We start from the raw sequence: 14,341 nt of genomic DNA, 5'->3' as shown, positions 1-14,341 counted from the left end.
AAAATAGTTGGATGGCATATTCAAGCTAGAGCCAAAGCAAAAGCTCTTTCCAAATTTATTCTAAGCACATTTGAGTTTAAACAATAAAAATAGGGTACATAGAGCTAGAACAAGGCAGAAGCATAGGGAAAAAAAAAAAAAGAAAGAAAACCCAAAAAAACAATAGCTTGAGTGCCGCGTGAGGTGGCAGGCCTCCCCTTTGAGGGGTTCCCAGAGACACACACACCTCTTCATTTCAACATCTGGGTACAAGTTAGAATTGGAGCACAACCTCTGGTTTCAACCACTATGTTAAGAGCCATTTTCTCAAGGCATCACGTAGAAGGATTCTGCTGCTGCCTGCTGCCAGCTGTGCCCCACTTCCGCACTGGCCACGTAGGCCAGGTTAGAGCAGCCCAGGCCGCCGTCTGAGCGCTGGGCAAACGCAGACGCACTTCATCGGTCATTTCTGCCAACATCGGCATTTTCTACTGCACCATCACAACAGCCTCTGTGGCCCAGTTTAACGGGTGCCGAGTTTAGCTGTAACAATTCAGGAGAGAACTTCTGGTGAGTGGCTGACTCCCTCCAGTGGCCACATTCAGTTACCAGAAAAAGGATTTTCTAAAATAGTTATATAAAATTAAGCAAACAGAAAAACCCACAGTGAAATTCTCAAAGAAAGATGCAAGTTAGTTATAGATTCAGGGAAAGAATGATCTGTGCAATTTCTGACCAAAAATCATGAGTAACAGAGAGATTTGGTTTCTCTCTCACACACACACAGCACACTGGATAGTTTTCTGAATATAGAGTGAACTAAAGGCTAAAATTTAAACAGGAGAAGGAATCACTTCACACTACTAACTTGCTCTTTAAGAAAGAAGGAGCTTTCAGTAACTATTCCCAAGTTCCATTAGCAATGCCTCAGTCAGTATAGGCTTAGAAAAAAAAATTCATACCAAACCAATATTTTTAATAGATATTTATTACAAAACACCAAAATACATATTGCAAATATAAAAGAACAACAATAAAAATGGACATGTTGTAATATCCACACTGGACACTTGTTCAGGGTCACGCAGAGCTCCACAGTATCTGGGGCTTCTGTGAATATACCTAGCTCTCGCAAGACTCCATAAAACAAATGCTGTAATTCAAGCTCTCAAAGTCTTTAAGTGAAATCACACGGGAACGTGTACTCCCTTCTCTTGAAATGCTTCTTCTTTTTCAGCTTCCCAGATCCCAAGATGCTGTAATTATATTCCGATGTGACATAAGGTATCTCTCCCTCAAATCCTTGCTGGAAAAAACACGAACAGAGAAACAAATTCAGGAAATTAAGTCTTCAGCTAGAACACATTCTCTCTTTCCTCTAAACAGACTGAAAAAGTCTGCAGGTGAAAAGCAGTTAAGGTGTCACTGAACAACCCCCACTGATAGCTGAAAACTGATATCCCTGAAACTGAAAACAATATCCCCTCAGTTATTTTTATGCATTAAGGACAATTCCTAGTAGGATAACCACCTGTTAATGCCCAGAAGCCTCCGAACACACACAAGCCTATTTATATACAGCCAGGCTAACCTCAAACAGCTTCCACCTACTTCCTATGCAGCTCTTACCTGGCTCACAAGAATACAATTTGGAACAGCGATATTTCCAAGCAGCAGACAGTTCACCAGTCTTAGGTTCTCAGGAGGTACTGGTGTCAGAATATGATAAAGCTTCTTCTCCATCTCAACCCCTCGGACAATTCCTTGAAAATATATGCAAAGTTCAGTCTTAAATCCTCTGAATTACTTCAGACTTGTACAGCTGCTGCACACAGTGGAAGCTCTTTGAATAGATGGTTCTTCCAGAACTAAGAACGGGATTCTCCAAACATCTTTCTTGAGAAAAACCTGCATTTCCATATCCTGATGTTCCAGCACTTCAGCATAGATTAAAAACAGCTAGTTTCTCAAATTGCTATAAATCCCTGTTTATAGCTACATGCTCCTACAGAAGCTTCAAGGAGCTCAATACTGAGCTCATAAAATCAGGACTGTAATATTAAATCCAGTCTTCTGCAAAGAAAACTGAGATTAGTACTCAGAGATCCCTTTGCAAGTTTGAGGCCACAAACGCTATTGTTCCAGCTCTGTTCAGAGAAAGGAAATTGTTTTTCTCTGCATGTGAAATAAGAATTTAAGTCTCTCTGGCAACTGAAGGATTTTCACGTGAATCATTCAGAACCTATTTTTGAAAACATAACTCCAAAAAGTGAGTAATCTGTCAAGTTACCAAAGAGCAAGTGAGAAAACAAGCTACAAAAAAACCACTGCTCAGTGACATTCCCCATAGCTGTTACCACACGTTAGTGGAAAACAAAGGACTCCAAGCACAGATTATAATGGAAGATAATACATTTTTGAAGCAGTGTACACTTATTCTTTTACCTAATCCTACTTTTTCAGTTGCCTTTGAAAGAGACAATCGGTAATTCTGTCATTCTGCAATATACCTGTCAGAATATGACACGTGGGAATGTTTCTAGGAGTCACTCACCAAAGCCAAGGCAATCGCAGACCGGTGTCTGTGTCAACAAGACTGGTCCATCAGTTTGGGACCTGACTTCGTCAGGTATCCTGCAGAGCCCGACCCAGCTGGCATTCACGGCATACATGATGTTGGTAGGAGCAACATCAGTGTGAATAACCCTGAGTGCAACAGCATTAAAAGGTACCTAAGGGAAAAAAACCTGCATACCATTAGCTCAACATCAATTTAGTTCGGTTTTTCAGAGACAATGCTAAGCACACAAAACCTGAGAGCTCCCAACCCACATGGGTAGAAAGACACTATGCCACATTGACACCTCAGCAAAAATCTCTTAAATGCACTGAAGGGTTTTTTTCCTTTTTTCTTTTTCCTTTTAGTTTACAGAGGTGTTTTCCCCCTATAGTTCCACAAAACATTTGCAGTACAAGCAGAACTCTAAATTACTAAAAGCCAGCCTCCCTGCAACAGTCCCAAGTCTTTCAAAAACCTCAATTTACCTGATACGGCACAAGACTATGTAGCGGAAGTACCGATCCTATGTCTGGGGGTTGCAGCTGACCAAGGTAACCCAGTATTGCCATGTCACGTAAGACACTGCTGTGTACCCGGCTGGAAAAATAATCACAAGAAATCAAGAAAAGGCAATGTATACAACAATATCAGCCGCTATTTCATACCAGTTTAATTTTTAAATCTTCCCACACTGAAGAAAACTTAGAACTATGCTCTTATTAACTCTAAAGGAACACAGGGCTTAGGGTATTATTTCAGTTTCAAAAAGGCATTAATAAACAAAGTAGTTAAAAAAAAGTCTCTTATTAGATATTGCCTCCCTTCTCCGACCATGATGCTGACGCATCTTTCAATTAGTCAGCTGCAAGACAGAGCATAATACTTAAAATAGGCAAGAAAGATTCAAGGTCCAGAAAAATATGCACTTCAGAGATATAAACAACACAGACTGACTTGAAGTATGAAAGAAACTAAGAGATAGCAATCACCATCTAGGTCTGCAAGAAATGGGTAAGGAACTTATTAGTGAGAGAGGGAATGAGAGAGAGAGAGGGAGAAAAAAAAAAGGCATTAACATTCAGCGACTGCAAGCGGAAGCCAAGCCCAGGGTAGACTTAAGTAACTGACAGCAGACACTAGAAACAGGCTTGTTTGTTTGGGGTTTTTGCTTGTTTTTTTCGTTTTGTTTGTTTTCGAGGAGTTGTTTATTGTTCCTCCCCACCCTAACACAAGACACTAAATAAACTAATCAACTCTGAATGATGTAATAGGGCCCTGAAGGCCAAAGCAAAGAGAAAGCTCTCTATTATGCATTTACTGTCAGGACTAAGAATGTTTTTATTAAGCTCATTATCCACCACATAGCACTAACTTTCTACTTACGCTTCACCTGCAACTCCCGCTCGAGGGAATTCTGGATGAACATACAGCAATTTATATTCGGGAGCCGACGCGTCTTTCTCCCCTTCAGGGGGCTTCCAGTCCTCCGCTCCGCTTGCATCCATCTGCTTGCATTTGGGTTGCTGTTTGCCTTTAGTATACAGGCCAGGAGCAAGATGAACATGCTCTGGGGTCAGCGGAGCCATAGCTTTCCAGTCATACACATCCATCTGAACAACGTGACTGGGTGACAGCAGCCGAATGATATCGGTCAGAAGCAGCAACCCATCACCTTTAGGAAGCAAAGGGAACATGATTGCTGCTACTGTGTAAACAAGCCCTAACACCGATTACAGAACAGTAATATCGGCTCACGTGGAGTAAGCTGTATTTTCTAGTTCCAGACCTAGAAAGTGTGGTGGTACAGATCACAGCAGTCATTCTGCATCATCTTTTAAGAGGTTTATGCTGTTTACCTTTCACCCAGCCCATGGTGTTGATAACTAAAGGCACTTCCTTCTTGTAGGAGTTAAACACGTACTTCACTACATCAACGTATCTTTCAGAGTCCTGCTCACAACTGGACTGTCCATAAAACACCATCTTACGTGGCATTCGCTGATGAGTGAATGGCGGACCTGAAAAAGTGAACAGCAAACCTTTGGTAGTTTCAGTAATTCAAAGCGAAACTCCCATCCCTACAGCATGTACATGCAATCTCTTCTGAAATAAACTCAAGGGTTTCTTTTGTTTGTTTGTAATATGCTAAGAGTCATTCTTCTGCAGTCAGCACCTGTGAAGAAGCTTTTTGTCTCTCTTGCACAACTCTGTGCCAGTTTGTTTTTAAAAAAAGAAAAGAAAAAATCTGTTTTCACGTTTGTGAGTTTTTAAAACTCAGGAACTATCTTCTAGTACAGAGCGTAGAGGACTAGGACTAGCAGAAGCACATAAAGAAGAAACATCCTGAACTACAATGAGTGATACATTGCACAAGATCGAATTTAGTTCTGAAAACATTAACTTCTACTCGCTGTGACAGACTATCCAGGAAGTAAACCAGTCTGGTGCTATCCTTTTTAGAAAAGCACCCAAAACCACTGGTGATCTGCAAGACCAAAAATACTAGCAGTTTCTCTGGTTATAGTTTTCTTGTGCTCAGAACAACAGGCCCCAACTTATACAAATCTGCTTCATATTTCTCAAGCTACTTTTATCTTGTATTAGACCTGCTTCTACAGATAATAAAGAAAGAGAAACATTTTCCCAAAGAGACCCTACAAATCTGAAAGCTGGCAATCTGCTTTTGCCTGCCACAACCTGCTCCTAAACAAGTATTTTCTCCTCTCTCTAAAACGAAAAGAAACAACCCAGGAGAATAACTGCACGTTACTTAACAAGACTTTCACAGAAAGCTTAGAGGCCCCTAGCAAGGAAACTTTTACAGCTTTTCTTTTATTCTTTTTATGTGCCTGTGACAGACGTGGCAAGTTCTCCCAAAGTACAGATTCTGCTCAGAAAGCACCTTCTGAGAATGAAACCAGTTTTCAGCAATAGCAGAAAACAGCAAAATACGTACCAAGAAATGGCTCTGTTACGTTAGTTAAAGACACACACCCAGGCGGTGTAAATTCGGTTTGACCTATATCACATTCCAGATACTCAACAGAGGGAAGGCTGCAATAAAAGAAGCCAATGTATTAGTTCCTACTAAAAAGAAAAAGGGCACAACTTGCAAAGTATCAGAAGCACAATCTAATTTTGTTCAAGGTCATCAAAATTAAATTCTCAAAATACAAACTACCACTTGAACAAATAGTATGATCAGGCAAGTGAAGAATTCACAGGACTCATCTACACCACATTTCAGATCACATGCTATATGCTTATGCTATTAAAACAGCTCCGTACTATTCCATCCGTGAGAAGAGAGGCTAGAATGATAACCAGAGGCAGTACTAAGCGGCACACCACCTATCCCATGCTAACAGGACACTTCAAGACCGACTATGAGAGATTTATAAAAGCTTTATTTTAGGCAAGTAATGATTAAGAGAACAAGTTTCCACATCTTGTTGTGCAGGAAACTTGAAAGACCCTAACAAGTTGTAACAACTTTCTGTATACATTTTTTAAATGGTATGACTCCCCATTCCTTACTGAACCCTAACTACTTGATGTCCAAGTAGTTCATGTACTCCAAGACATCAAATTAGTAGCAGTTCAATAGAAATATTTAAGTAGCTAGCTTTTCTGGAAGAAACCTGAAGCAGGAATTCCTAATTTTATTTTATTTATTTATTTTTAAATATTCAACTTCCAAAGGTAACTTTGAGAATCCTGGCAGTCAGGTTTTTCTTTTTTCCTTACCCTAAATCACATGCAGTACTTAAAACTAGAGAAAGTGAAAAGACTCACTGATTCAGTAACAGGTTAATTAGGTATCTGTTAAATGTTGACTTCCCAACGCTTTTCGGACCACACACCATAATCACAGGGACACCTTCATCTTCCGCTGGAAAGACAAACATACTCTGAAACGGACCAGTACCATAAGTTACTTTGATGTCCCCTGCTTACATGTATTTGAGACAGAAACAGAAAATGAAAAAAGAACAGAAAAAAAACCCACTAAGTGTTCTACTTGGGATGTGAGCATTCTAATAAAAAAGAAAAGAAAAAATCCTTCAAAGAGAAAAGGGTGTCAAAGTGTACCACCAAAAATAAAAAAGGCTCCTAAAAGAAAAAGCCAGCTCTAGCACAAAAATCCAAATTTATGAGTTCTAATTGCTCACGACATTTTATATGTTGCTGGATAGACGAGGGGGCATTTTTTTCTACCCACCACAAACAAGAGCAAAACGAGAATTCTGATGTCAAATCGGAAAGTGCCCCACACCAGTGAACTACCTCTCTAGCAGCAGAGGCACAAACCACTCAAGATGATGAAAGAGCTCCAAGACTCGCACTATTTAGAGAAGAGCACGACCCCCAAACAAGCCTTTCCACAAGGGGCCTGTCTCCCTAATTACAATTCATGAGGAGCCTTTCTCTAGACTACTAACACAACCCAAACAGCCAATTGCACCAGCAAACAGCGCTCACCACAACACGCTTGGACCAGCTCCTCCAGGGCCGAGAACATGCTCTCCGACACCAGCAGGCCTCGTTCAGGGCTACACTTGACAATGCCAACGGACGCCAGAACCGCGTCTTCGGGCGCAAAGTTCGGCTCTTCCTTTTTCTAGGAATCGGTGGAGAAACGCTTAAGCGGCGTGTGTAAGGTCACACAAGGGTGGGTGCTAGGTGTTGATGGGACTCCCGCGCATTTTTTGACTCTGCGGGACGCTGATTTTGGGGACGGACCCGGAGCGACGAGGCGGAGCCCGGGTCGGGGCAGGCGGCGTGACGCCGCGGCTCACCTGGGGCTCGAAGAGGCGGGAGAGCGGCGGGTGGCTCAGCAGGAACCGGGTCACCGGCGTGTCCAGGTGCTCCAGCAGCACCACGGCGCACTGCGGCGAGAACCGCGCCATCACCTTCAGCCGCGCCTCTGCAAGGCGAAAAACGCCGCCTTCACCGCGCGCCATTTGGCGGCCGCGCCGCGCCACACGCCAAATGGCGGCCGCACCCCAAATGGCCGCCGCGCCGCGCGCGCCAAATGGCGGCCGCACCCCAAATGGCCGCCGCGCCCCGCGGGAGTTTGCAGCCCTCCCACCCCCAGCCGCGGTGCCCACTCACGGCGGCGGACGCGGTGCGCCCGCATGGCGGCGCGGGCGGCGGCGCGGAGCTGGCGGAGGTCGGCGACGGGCTGGGCCTCGGCGGGCAGCGCCTCCAGGGCGAGGGCGCAGTGGGTGGGCGGCGAGAAGAGCTGCTGGCCCGGCTGGTGCGAGGCGATGGCGAAGCCCAGGACGCGCACGGCGCCGTAGAGGCAGGTGAGGCGGCATTTCCCGGTGAACGTCAGCGCCTGCGAGGAGACAGCCGTGAGGAGGAGGAGGAGGAGGAGGAGGAAGAGGAGGCGGCGGCGGTGCCCGCGGCCCGGCGGTGCCTACCTGCTGCGGCGCCAGGAGCAGCACGGCGGCGCCTTCGGCCGCCTCCACCGCCGTGAGGCCCGCCTCGGCCGGCGGCACCATGCCGGCGCGGACGAAAGAGGCGGCGAACTCGCGCCAGGCGGCCTCCGCCCGCCCCCCGCGGGCCGCGGCGGGGCGCGGGGGGGGCCGGCGCGGGCGGCGGGCCGGCGGGCCGCGCCGCGCGGGCATGGCCGCCTCAGCCCCCCTCCTCCTCCTCCTCGCCCTCCTCCTCCACCGCCTCTCGCGAGAGCGCCGCGGCCCCGCCCCGCCCCATGCAAATGGCGGCCGCTAAGAGGCGCCGCCGGCGCCCCCGCCCCGCCGCGCCGCCGCCATGCCGCCGCCCGCTGTGCTCTGCCTCTGCTTCTGCCTCTGCGCCCGCGCCGCCGCCTTCGCCAGGGACGGCGACTACACTATCGCCGGGCTCTTCCAGATCCACAGCCTGCCGCCGCGGGCCGCCGCCCGCCCGCAGGTGGACGCCTGCGACGAGTGAGTGCGCCGTGACGGGGCCGTGACAGGGTCCCTGGCGCCGTGACAGGGTCCCCAGGGCCGTGACAGGGCTGTGACAGCGACCCCGGGGCCGCGATGGGGCCGTGACAGGAGCCCCCGAGGCCATGAGAGGGTCCCCGGGGTCATGACAGGGGCTGTGACGGGGTCCATGGGGCCCTGACAGGACCCCCTGGGGCCGTGGCAGGGTCCCTGGGGCCGCGGCAGACCCCTGGGCTGCGGCAGGATCCCCGTGCGAGCGCGGGTCCCCTCTGCAGCGCAGCCCCGCACCACCACGGCTCCCGCCTCTGCCCCGGGGGCTCCCAGCCACTGAGGGGCAGCCGGTTTCTTTGCCCTCGAAGCCCCGCGGGCTGGGTGGGCGGAGGGGGGAAAAGCTGGCGTCACCCTGGGAGAGGGCAGGGGAACGAGAGTGACCAGGAGTTTTAACTGAATAGGAGAGCGGTGTTGTATAGCTGCAGTAGTAATGGCATGTCGCTTTATACCACGCAATCATGTTCCCCAGTTCTCCCTTCTGAGCACTTTAAGCCCCTGCACAGGTGGGCAGAGTAAGGCACAGCAAAGCAAAGTGGAGCAATTGGCTTGAAATACGTAGTGTGTCCGTTTGCTCCCTGATTCCGGGCCTGGGGGAATCCATCAGCACTGCTCCAGCAGGCATTTCCAAGACCTTGCAAAGCCCCTGCACGTCTTTCAGTTTACCCCTGGCAACGCATGTGTGTTTGTGCAGCGCTAGTGCCTTCCGGAGCCACGGCTACCACCTGGTCCAGACCATGAGGTTCACTGTGGAGGAGATAAACAACTCCAGCACCCTCCTCCCCAACGTCACCTTGGGCTACGACATTTATGACACGTGTTCGGAGTCTGCCAACATACACGCAACACTGCGTGTCCTTGCCCAGAAAGGGCAGCACAGCATTGAGATGCTCCGTACCTTCCGGCACTACGAGTCCAGGGCTGTGGCTGTCATTGGGCCCGACAGCACTAAACTGGCCCTCACCACAGCAGCTATCCTGAGTGTCTTCCTTATACCAGAGGTAAGCTCTGCTCCCCCGCGGCAGGAACGAGCGTGTTGCAAAGGGGTGTCTATGGCAAAAAAAAAGAGCTCTTGAGGACTAATCGTTTGAGAGGAGAGGGGGCTTGGAGTTGAGGAGCAGGCAGATGAAGGATCCAAACTGTTGGCTGGAAACGCAGCCTCTGGGCCCCTGCTCCTCTGTAGTACCTGGCACCAGCTTTGGTCTGGCAGCATTGCCTAGGATCTCATCCCAAGCTTTTAGCTGACAGGCAGGAATCATGCCTAGCTGGCTGTCCTTCAAAGATCTCTCTTGCAGCAGCTCACAAAGGAGCAATTGCCTTCGAGTCTGCCACCTCCCCAGCTCTAATTCTCGTCAAGAGACCTACTCGTGCCATTTCCTCCTTGGGCACCGTTGCATAGCACCAGCGCCCGCCTCGGTTGTCACTGCTCAGGCTGGGTAACTCCCTTCTCCCGACTCCCTTTGCAGATTAGTTATGAAGCCTCCGTGGAAACACTGAGCCTGAAGCGGTTGTACCCCTCGTTCTTGCGCACTATTCCCAGCGATAGGCAGCAGGTGAAGGCGATTGTACTGCTGCTGCAAAGGTTCAGGTGGACTTGGGTTGCTCTGCTGGGCAGTGACAACACCTATGGCAGGAGTGGATTAGAGGCCCTCCACGAGCTGCTGAGCGCGCACGACATCTGCATCGCCTACCGAGGCATCATCCCCTCCAACAAGGATGCCAGCAGCCCGGAGCTCCACCACATGGTCAGAATCCTCATGGATATCAGGGTCAATGTCACCATTGTCTTCTCCAGCAAACAAATTGCCCGCCCTTTCTTTGAAGTGGTGGTCCAGGAGAATATCACGGGCATGGTGTGGGTGGGCACTGAAGATTGGTCTTTAGCCCAAACAGTCTGGCACGTGCCTGGCATCCAGAATATCGGCTCTGTGATTGGGATGTCGATCAAGCAGACTGAGTCCATGATACTGAAACATTCTGAACCTTGGAAAAGCGCAGAGGAAAGTGCCAGCAGCACAGGGGCAGGCGGGGGAAATGGTGGGAGCAGCAGAGAGAGCACCCAGCTGAACTGCACCCAGGGCTGTACAGGATGCCGCTTGCTCACCACTGCCCCTGATGAGTATGACACTAAAGCCTCCTACAGCGTGTACACAGCTGTGTACGCTGTAGCCCATGGTCTCCACAACCTGCTGGGCTGTGCCTCAGGAGCATGCAGCAAAGACAGAGTCTATCCCTGGCAGGTAAGAGCAACACAAGGAAAAACCTTCTTCCTTTTATGGTATGGATTTTCCCCACAAAGTGGTACCCCTCGTGTGCAGGAGTTTTCAATCCCCCTCAGAGAATCATTTCCAAGCAGAAGAAAGGCTGTTTTGGCAGCTAGGGCACTATTACAGCGTTCAAAACTGAGTCCTCCACACTGCTCCAGGTTATAAGTCTCAGCCTCTGGCCATGCGGATCAGTGCAGGCCTTCTCTCAAGGGCTTCCCCTTAACTGATGTCTCCAACTGTGTGAGTCTCTGTCTGCGCAGCAGCTGCCTTGTGGGTTTCAGCTGCCCATCACAGTCCAAGCAGCCTGGAGGGATCCAGGCCTGCATTCTGGGTCACTTCCATTCCTCTACCACTAGCCCCTTGCAGAAACCTGGAAGAGATTTTCTGCAGCTGGGCATACGCTAGCTGATGAGGAATTTGAGAGGAGACATCAGCAGAAAAGGGGACCCCTAGCACCTCTCCCACCTGAGACAAGGCTCTCAGTGGGAGTCTTGTCATCATGAAGGGCTTTTCTCTTACTCCTTTGTTTTGCAGCTCCTAGAAAAAATCAGGCAGGTAAACTTCAGCCTGCACGAGAACCAGATCTCTTTTGATGCCAACGGGGACATTCTTAAAGGCTACGACATCATTATGTGGAATTGGAGAGGCCCAGGCTGGTCTTCTGATGTAGTTGGATCTTTCAGTGTAAACCCTGACAGGCTGAGTATTGACCAGGACAAAATCCTATGGCACACAAAAGATAACCAGGTACTGTTCTGCATCCAAATCACATTTATTGCTCATGGTAAAGCCAGCTGCATTCCCACATGAGTTCTTTGGTGCTTTCCCACAACAGGACAAATCTGAGGGCAGAAAGCAGCAGTGTGGGGGTGGGAGAATCTCCATGTTCCCACCACTGGCAACTTTCACCAAAATCCAAAATATAAGCAGGGTACATGAGCCTAAAAGGCTCCCAAGTCCTGCTTTTATCTTTACTTTTAAACAATCTCATTTTCCCACCAGCACCTCTGGGGGAAAAAAAGGAGAAGGCTCTCAGCCACTGCCCAGGGTCTATCCTGAAATTGAGGGCAGCAAGCTTCCCAAACGCTGCCAGGGCTAGGCCTCGCGCTCAGCTTCACCCGTCCTACCGCCCACCCTGTTTGCGCCGCCGCAGAGGCTCGGCCTCTGCGCGCCTCATCGTTGCTGTGCTCCCAACAGGCTCCCGTCTCCGTGTGCTCCCAGGCCTGTCAGGCAGGCGAGAAGAGGCTGCAGCACGGCCGCCACAGGTGCTGCTTCAGCTGCGTGGCCTGTCCGGCAGGAACCTTCCTGAACAGAACGGGTCAGTAAATCCTGAACGGCTTCCCCCACCCCTTTCCTTGCTGCTCCGCTCCCCTGCCTGCACCTTTCCTCCCTGTTCTGTCTGCTCCCTGCTTCTGTCTTACCCTCTGCCCTGCACCCAGCCGCAGCAGCTGTCTCCTCCCCTCTCATTGCCTTTTCCTCGCTATGATGAGTAAATATATTTGAGTTCACCTAAATGCAGGTCAGTCTGACTTCTCCATTTAAATGCTTGTGGGTATGCAAAAACCACCCCCTGTGCCTGACCACAGCCTGGGCCCGGCGCTCGGCTGGGTGAAGCTGCTAATAGATGGTTCCACAGTCAAATGACCAGCCGAGGCGGTGCCCGCAGAGCCCCCTTCCTGGTGTGCTCTGCTGCTTTCTCCTGGGGCCAGGATCTGCCCTGACAGCTGCTTCCTGCACCACATCCCCTGGAAGGGAAATTCAGCCCCATGCTGCCTTTGTCCCCCCGATGGCAACGAGTCCTTCCGCATCGTGTGGTCGCTAGCAGTTCCCGAGTCCTTGGGGCATATGGAAATGTGCCGTGCCTGGGACTGGCAGCAAGATTGTCTCGTCTCAGGCACCCTAGCCACAGCTCTAAACCTATTGCCAGCAGGTGCCCCTTGCCACGTGGCTGCCTCAGTCTGCCCTTCCACTGAGCGAGGACAAAACGGCCAGCTTTGGGTAACAGCAGGCACAGGGAACTTCCGCAGGCGGTCTCCGAACACGCCTGGTCGGTGTTACTTTTCCCATAGCCATATCACAGCCTACAGAAGCAGAGCTGCTGCAGACACTTGCCAGTCTTTGCAGGCCTCTGGCTACTGCTGGAGGCAACTTCCCCTCCTGGCCTGGACCTCGGCCCGTTCAGCTGTAAGCCCCAAAGCTCCGGCCCCAGCCAGAGCTCCCCCCTTCAGTCCCCTTCCACAGCCTGCCACAGCGCTGCTATGGGCATGCAGAGCTGCGCACCTTAACTCCTGGGTTTGCTGCCTTTCACCCCAAGCAGCGGACTGTGTTTTGGAAAAGGAGCCCCACCACCACCGAAGGCTTGGAGGTGCCCAAGCCGAAGGAGCAGGGCCTGAGGAGCAGGCAGTCCTAGCTGGAGCCCACGGGCGGTGGGAGGGGTGGCGCTCCAGGCAGCAGATCTCTTACCTGGGTCCATGGCGTACGAGGCGCCTCAGCTCCTGCCTGGGCTCGTGTCCTCTGCAGACCTCTACGCCTGCCAGCCCTGTGGGAGAGATGAGTGGGCTCCAGCAAGGAGCGAAGCTTGCTTCAACCGGACTGTTGATTTCCTGTCCTGGGCCGACCCCATCTCCTGGGCCCTGCTGACTCCCATCGCCCTCCTCATGCTGCTCGTGGCAGGGCTGGCCGTTGTCTTTGCGCTGAACATCTCCACCCCGGTGGTGAAGTCAGCAGGCGGAAAGATGTGCTTCGTCATGCTGGGCGCTCTGGCCTGCGCCTGCAGCAGCCTCTTCTGCTACTTCGGCGAGCCCACCCGGCTCACGTGCCTGGTGAGGCTGCCGCTGTTCTCCATCAGCTTCACCGTTCTGCTCTCGTGTATCACGACGCGCTCCTTCCAGATCGTCTGCATCTTCAAGCTGAACAGGAAGTGGCCTGCCCTCTACGAGGCCTGGACGCGGCACAGGGGGCCCGCGCTGTTCATCGGCGGCAGCACGGCAGTGCAGGCAGCGCTGTGCCTGCTCGCGGTGAGCGCCAGCCCCTCCGTCCCCAGGAGGAACTACGGCGCGTCCGCGGAGCAGGTCGTGCTGGAGTGCTCGCAGGACAGCTCGCAGAGCGCGACCGCCACGGTCGTCTACAACGTGCTGCTCAGTGCCTGCTGCTTCGCCGTCAGCTACCTGGGCAGGGACCTGCCCGAGAACTACAACGAGGCCAAGTGCGTCACGCTCAGCCTGCTGCTGCACTTCGCCTGCTCCGCCTGCGTGCTCACGGCCTACGGCTCCCACCCGGGCCGGCCGCTGGTGGCCGCGGGCGCGCTCAACATGCTCTGCGCCCTCGCCGCCCTCCTGGGCGGCTACTTCCTGCCCAAGGCCTACGTCGTCCTCTTCCGCCCCGAGCTCAACACGGCCGCGCACTTCCAGATGTCCATCCAGCGCTACACGCGCCGCCGAGCGCCGCCCTGACGCCGCCGCCGCCGGGCCCGGGGCGCCCCGGCCGCCGCCATCACCGCCGGCGAGCCGGCCCCACGTCACATCCGGCGAGCTGGCTCTGCGTCACATCCGGCGCGC

At 51.5% G+C, this 14,341-nt stretch overlaps 2 protein-coding genes and 1 long non-coding RNA gene across 4 annotated transcripts; 1 reads left to right on the top strand and 2 right to left on the bottom strand.

Annotated features, from left to right (window-relative positions):
- Positions 1 to 949: 949 nt before the first annotated feature.
- Positions 950 to 8,172, bottom strand: NOL9 (nucleolar protein 9). Of its 2 annotated transcripts, XM_067310998.1 has the most exons (12): positions 7,966 to 8,172; positions 7,655 to 7,880; positions 7,339 to 7,466; positions 7,022 to 7,160; positions 6,335 to 6,431; positions 5,496 to 5,593; positions 4,396 to 4,557; positions 3,923 to 4,211; positions 3,025 to 3,136; positions 2,534 to 2,711; positions 1,609 to 1,742; positions 950 to 1,285 (listed from the first exon to the last, which is right to left on the bottom strand). In XM_067310998.1, the coding sequence occupies exons 1-12, from the start codon at positions 8,170 to 8,172 to the stop codon at positions 1,157 to 1,159; spliced, it is 1,899 nt and encodes a 632-aa protein (XP_067167099.1). In that variant the 3' UTR covers positions 950 to 1,156. The 2 variants fall into 2 exon arrangements, with proteins under 2 accessions (XP_067167099.1, XP_067167100.1); XM_067310999.1 differs by lacking the exon at positions 1,609 to 1,742 and having other exon boundaries at positions 1,197 to 1,285.
- Positions 8,173 to 8,250: 78 nt separating this feature from the next.
- Positions 8,251 to 14,282, top strand: TAS1R1 (taste 1 receptor member 1). The gene is made up of 6 exons (XM_067311027.1): positions 8,251 to 8,469; positions 9,212 to 9,518; positions 9,984 to 10,757; positions 11,319 to 11,531; positions 11,982 to 12,102; positions 13,305 to 14,282. Exons 1-6 carry the CDS (start codon positions 8,315 to 8,317, stop codon positions 14,234 to 14,236), a joined length of 2,502 nt encoding a protein of 833 aa, XP_067167128.1. The 5' UTR covers positions 8,251 to 8,314; the 3' UTR covers positions 14,237 to 14,282.
- LOC136994239 (uncharacterized) lies at positions 11,538 to 13,332 on the bottom strand. The gene is made up of 2 exons (XR_010886399.1): positions 13,248 to 13,332; positions 11,538 to 12,089 (listed from the first exon to the last, which is right to left on the bottom strand). It is a non-coding gene; the product is annotated as an uncharacterized lncRNA (long non-coding RNA).
- Positions 14,283 to 14,341: the final 59 nt, after the last annotated feature.

This window comes from Apteryx mantelli, chromosome 26 (genome assembly GCF_036417845.1).
Source record: "Apteryx mantelli isolate bAptMan1 chromosome 26, bAptMan1.hap1, whole genome shotgun sequence".
Lineage (NCBI taxonomy): Eukaryota > Metazoa > Chordata > Aves > Apterygiformes > Apterygidae > Apteryx > Apteryx mantelli.
Note: the sequence above shows the minus strand (reverse complement) of the source record. Positions and strands in the feature narration are given on the sequence as shown.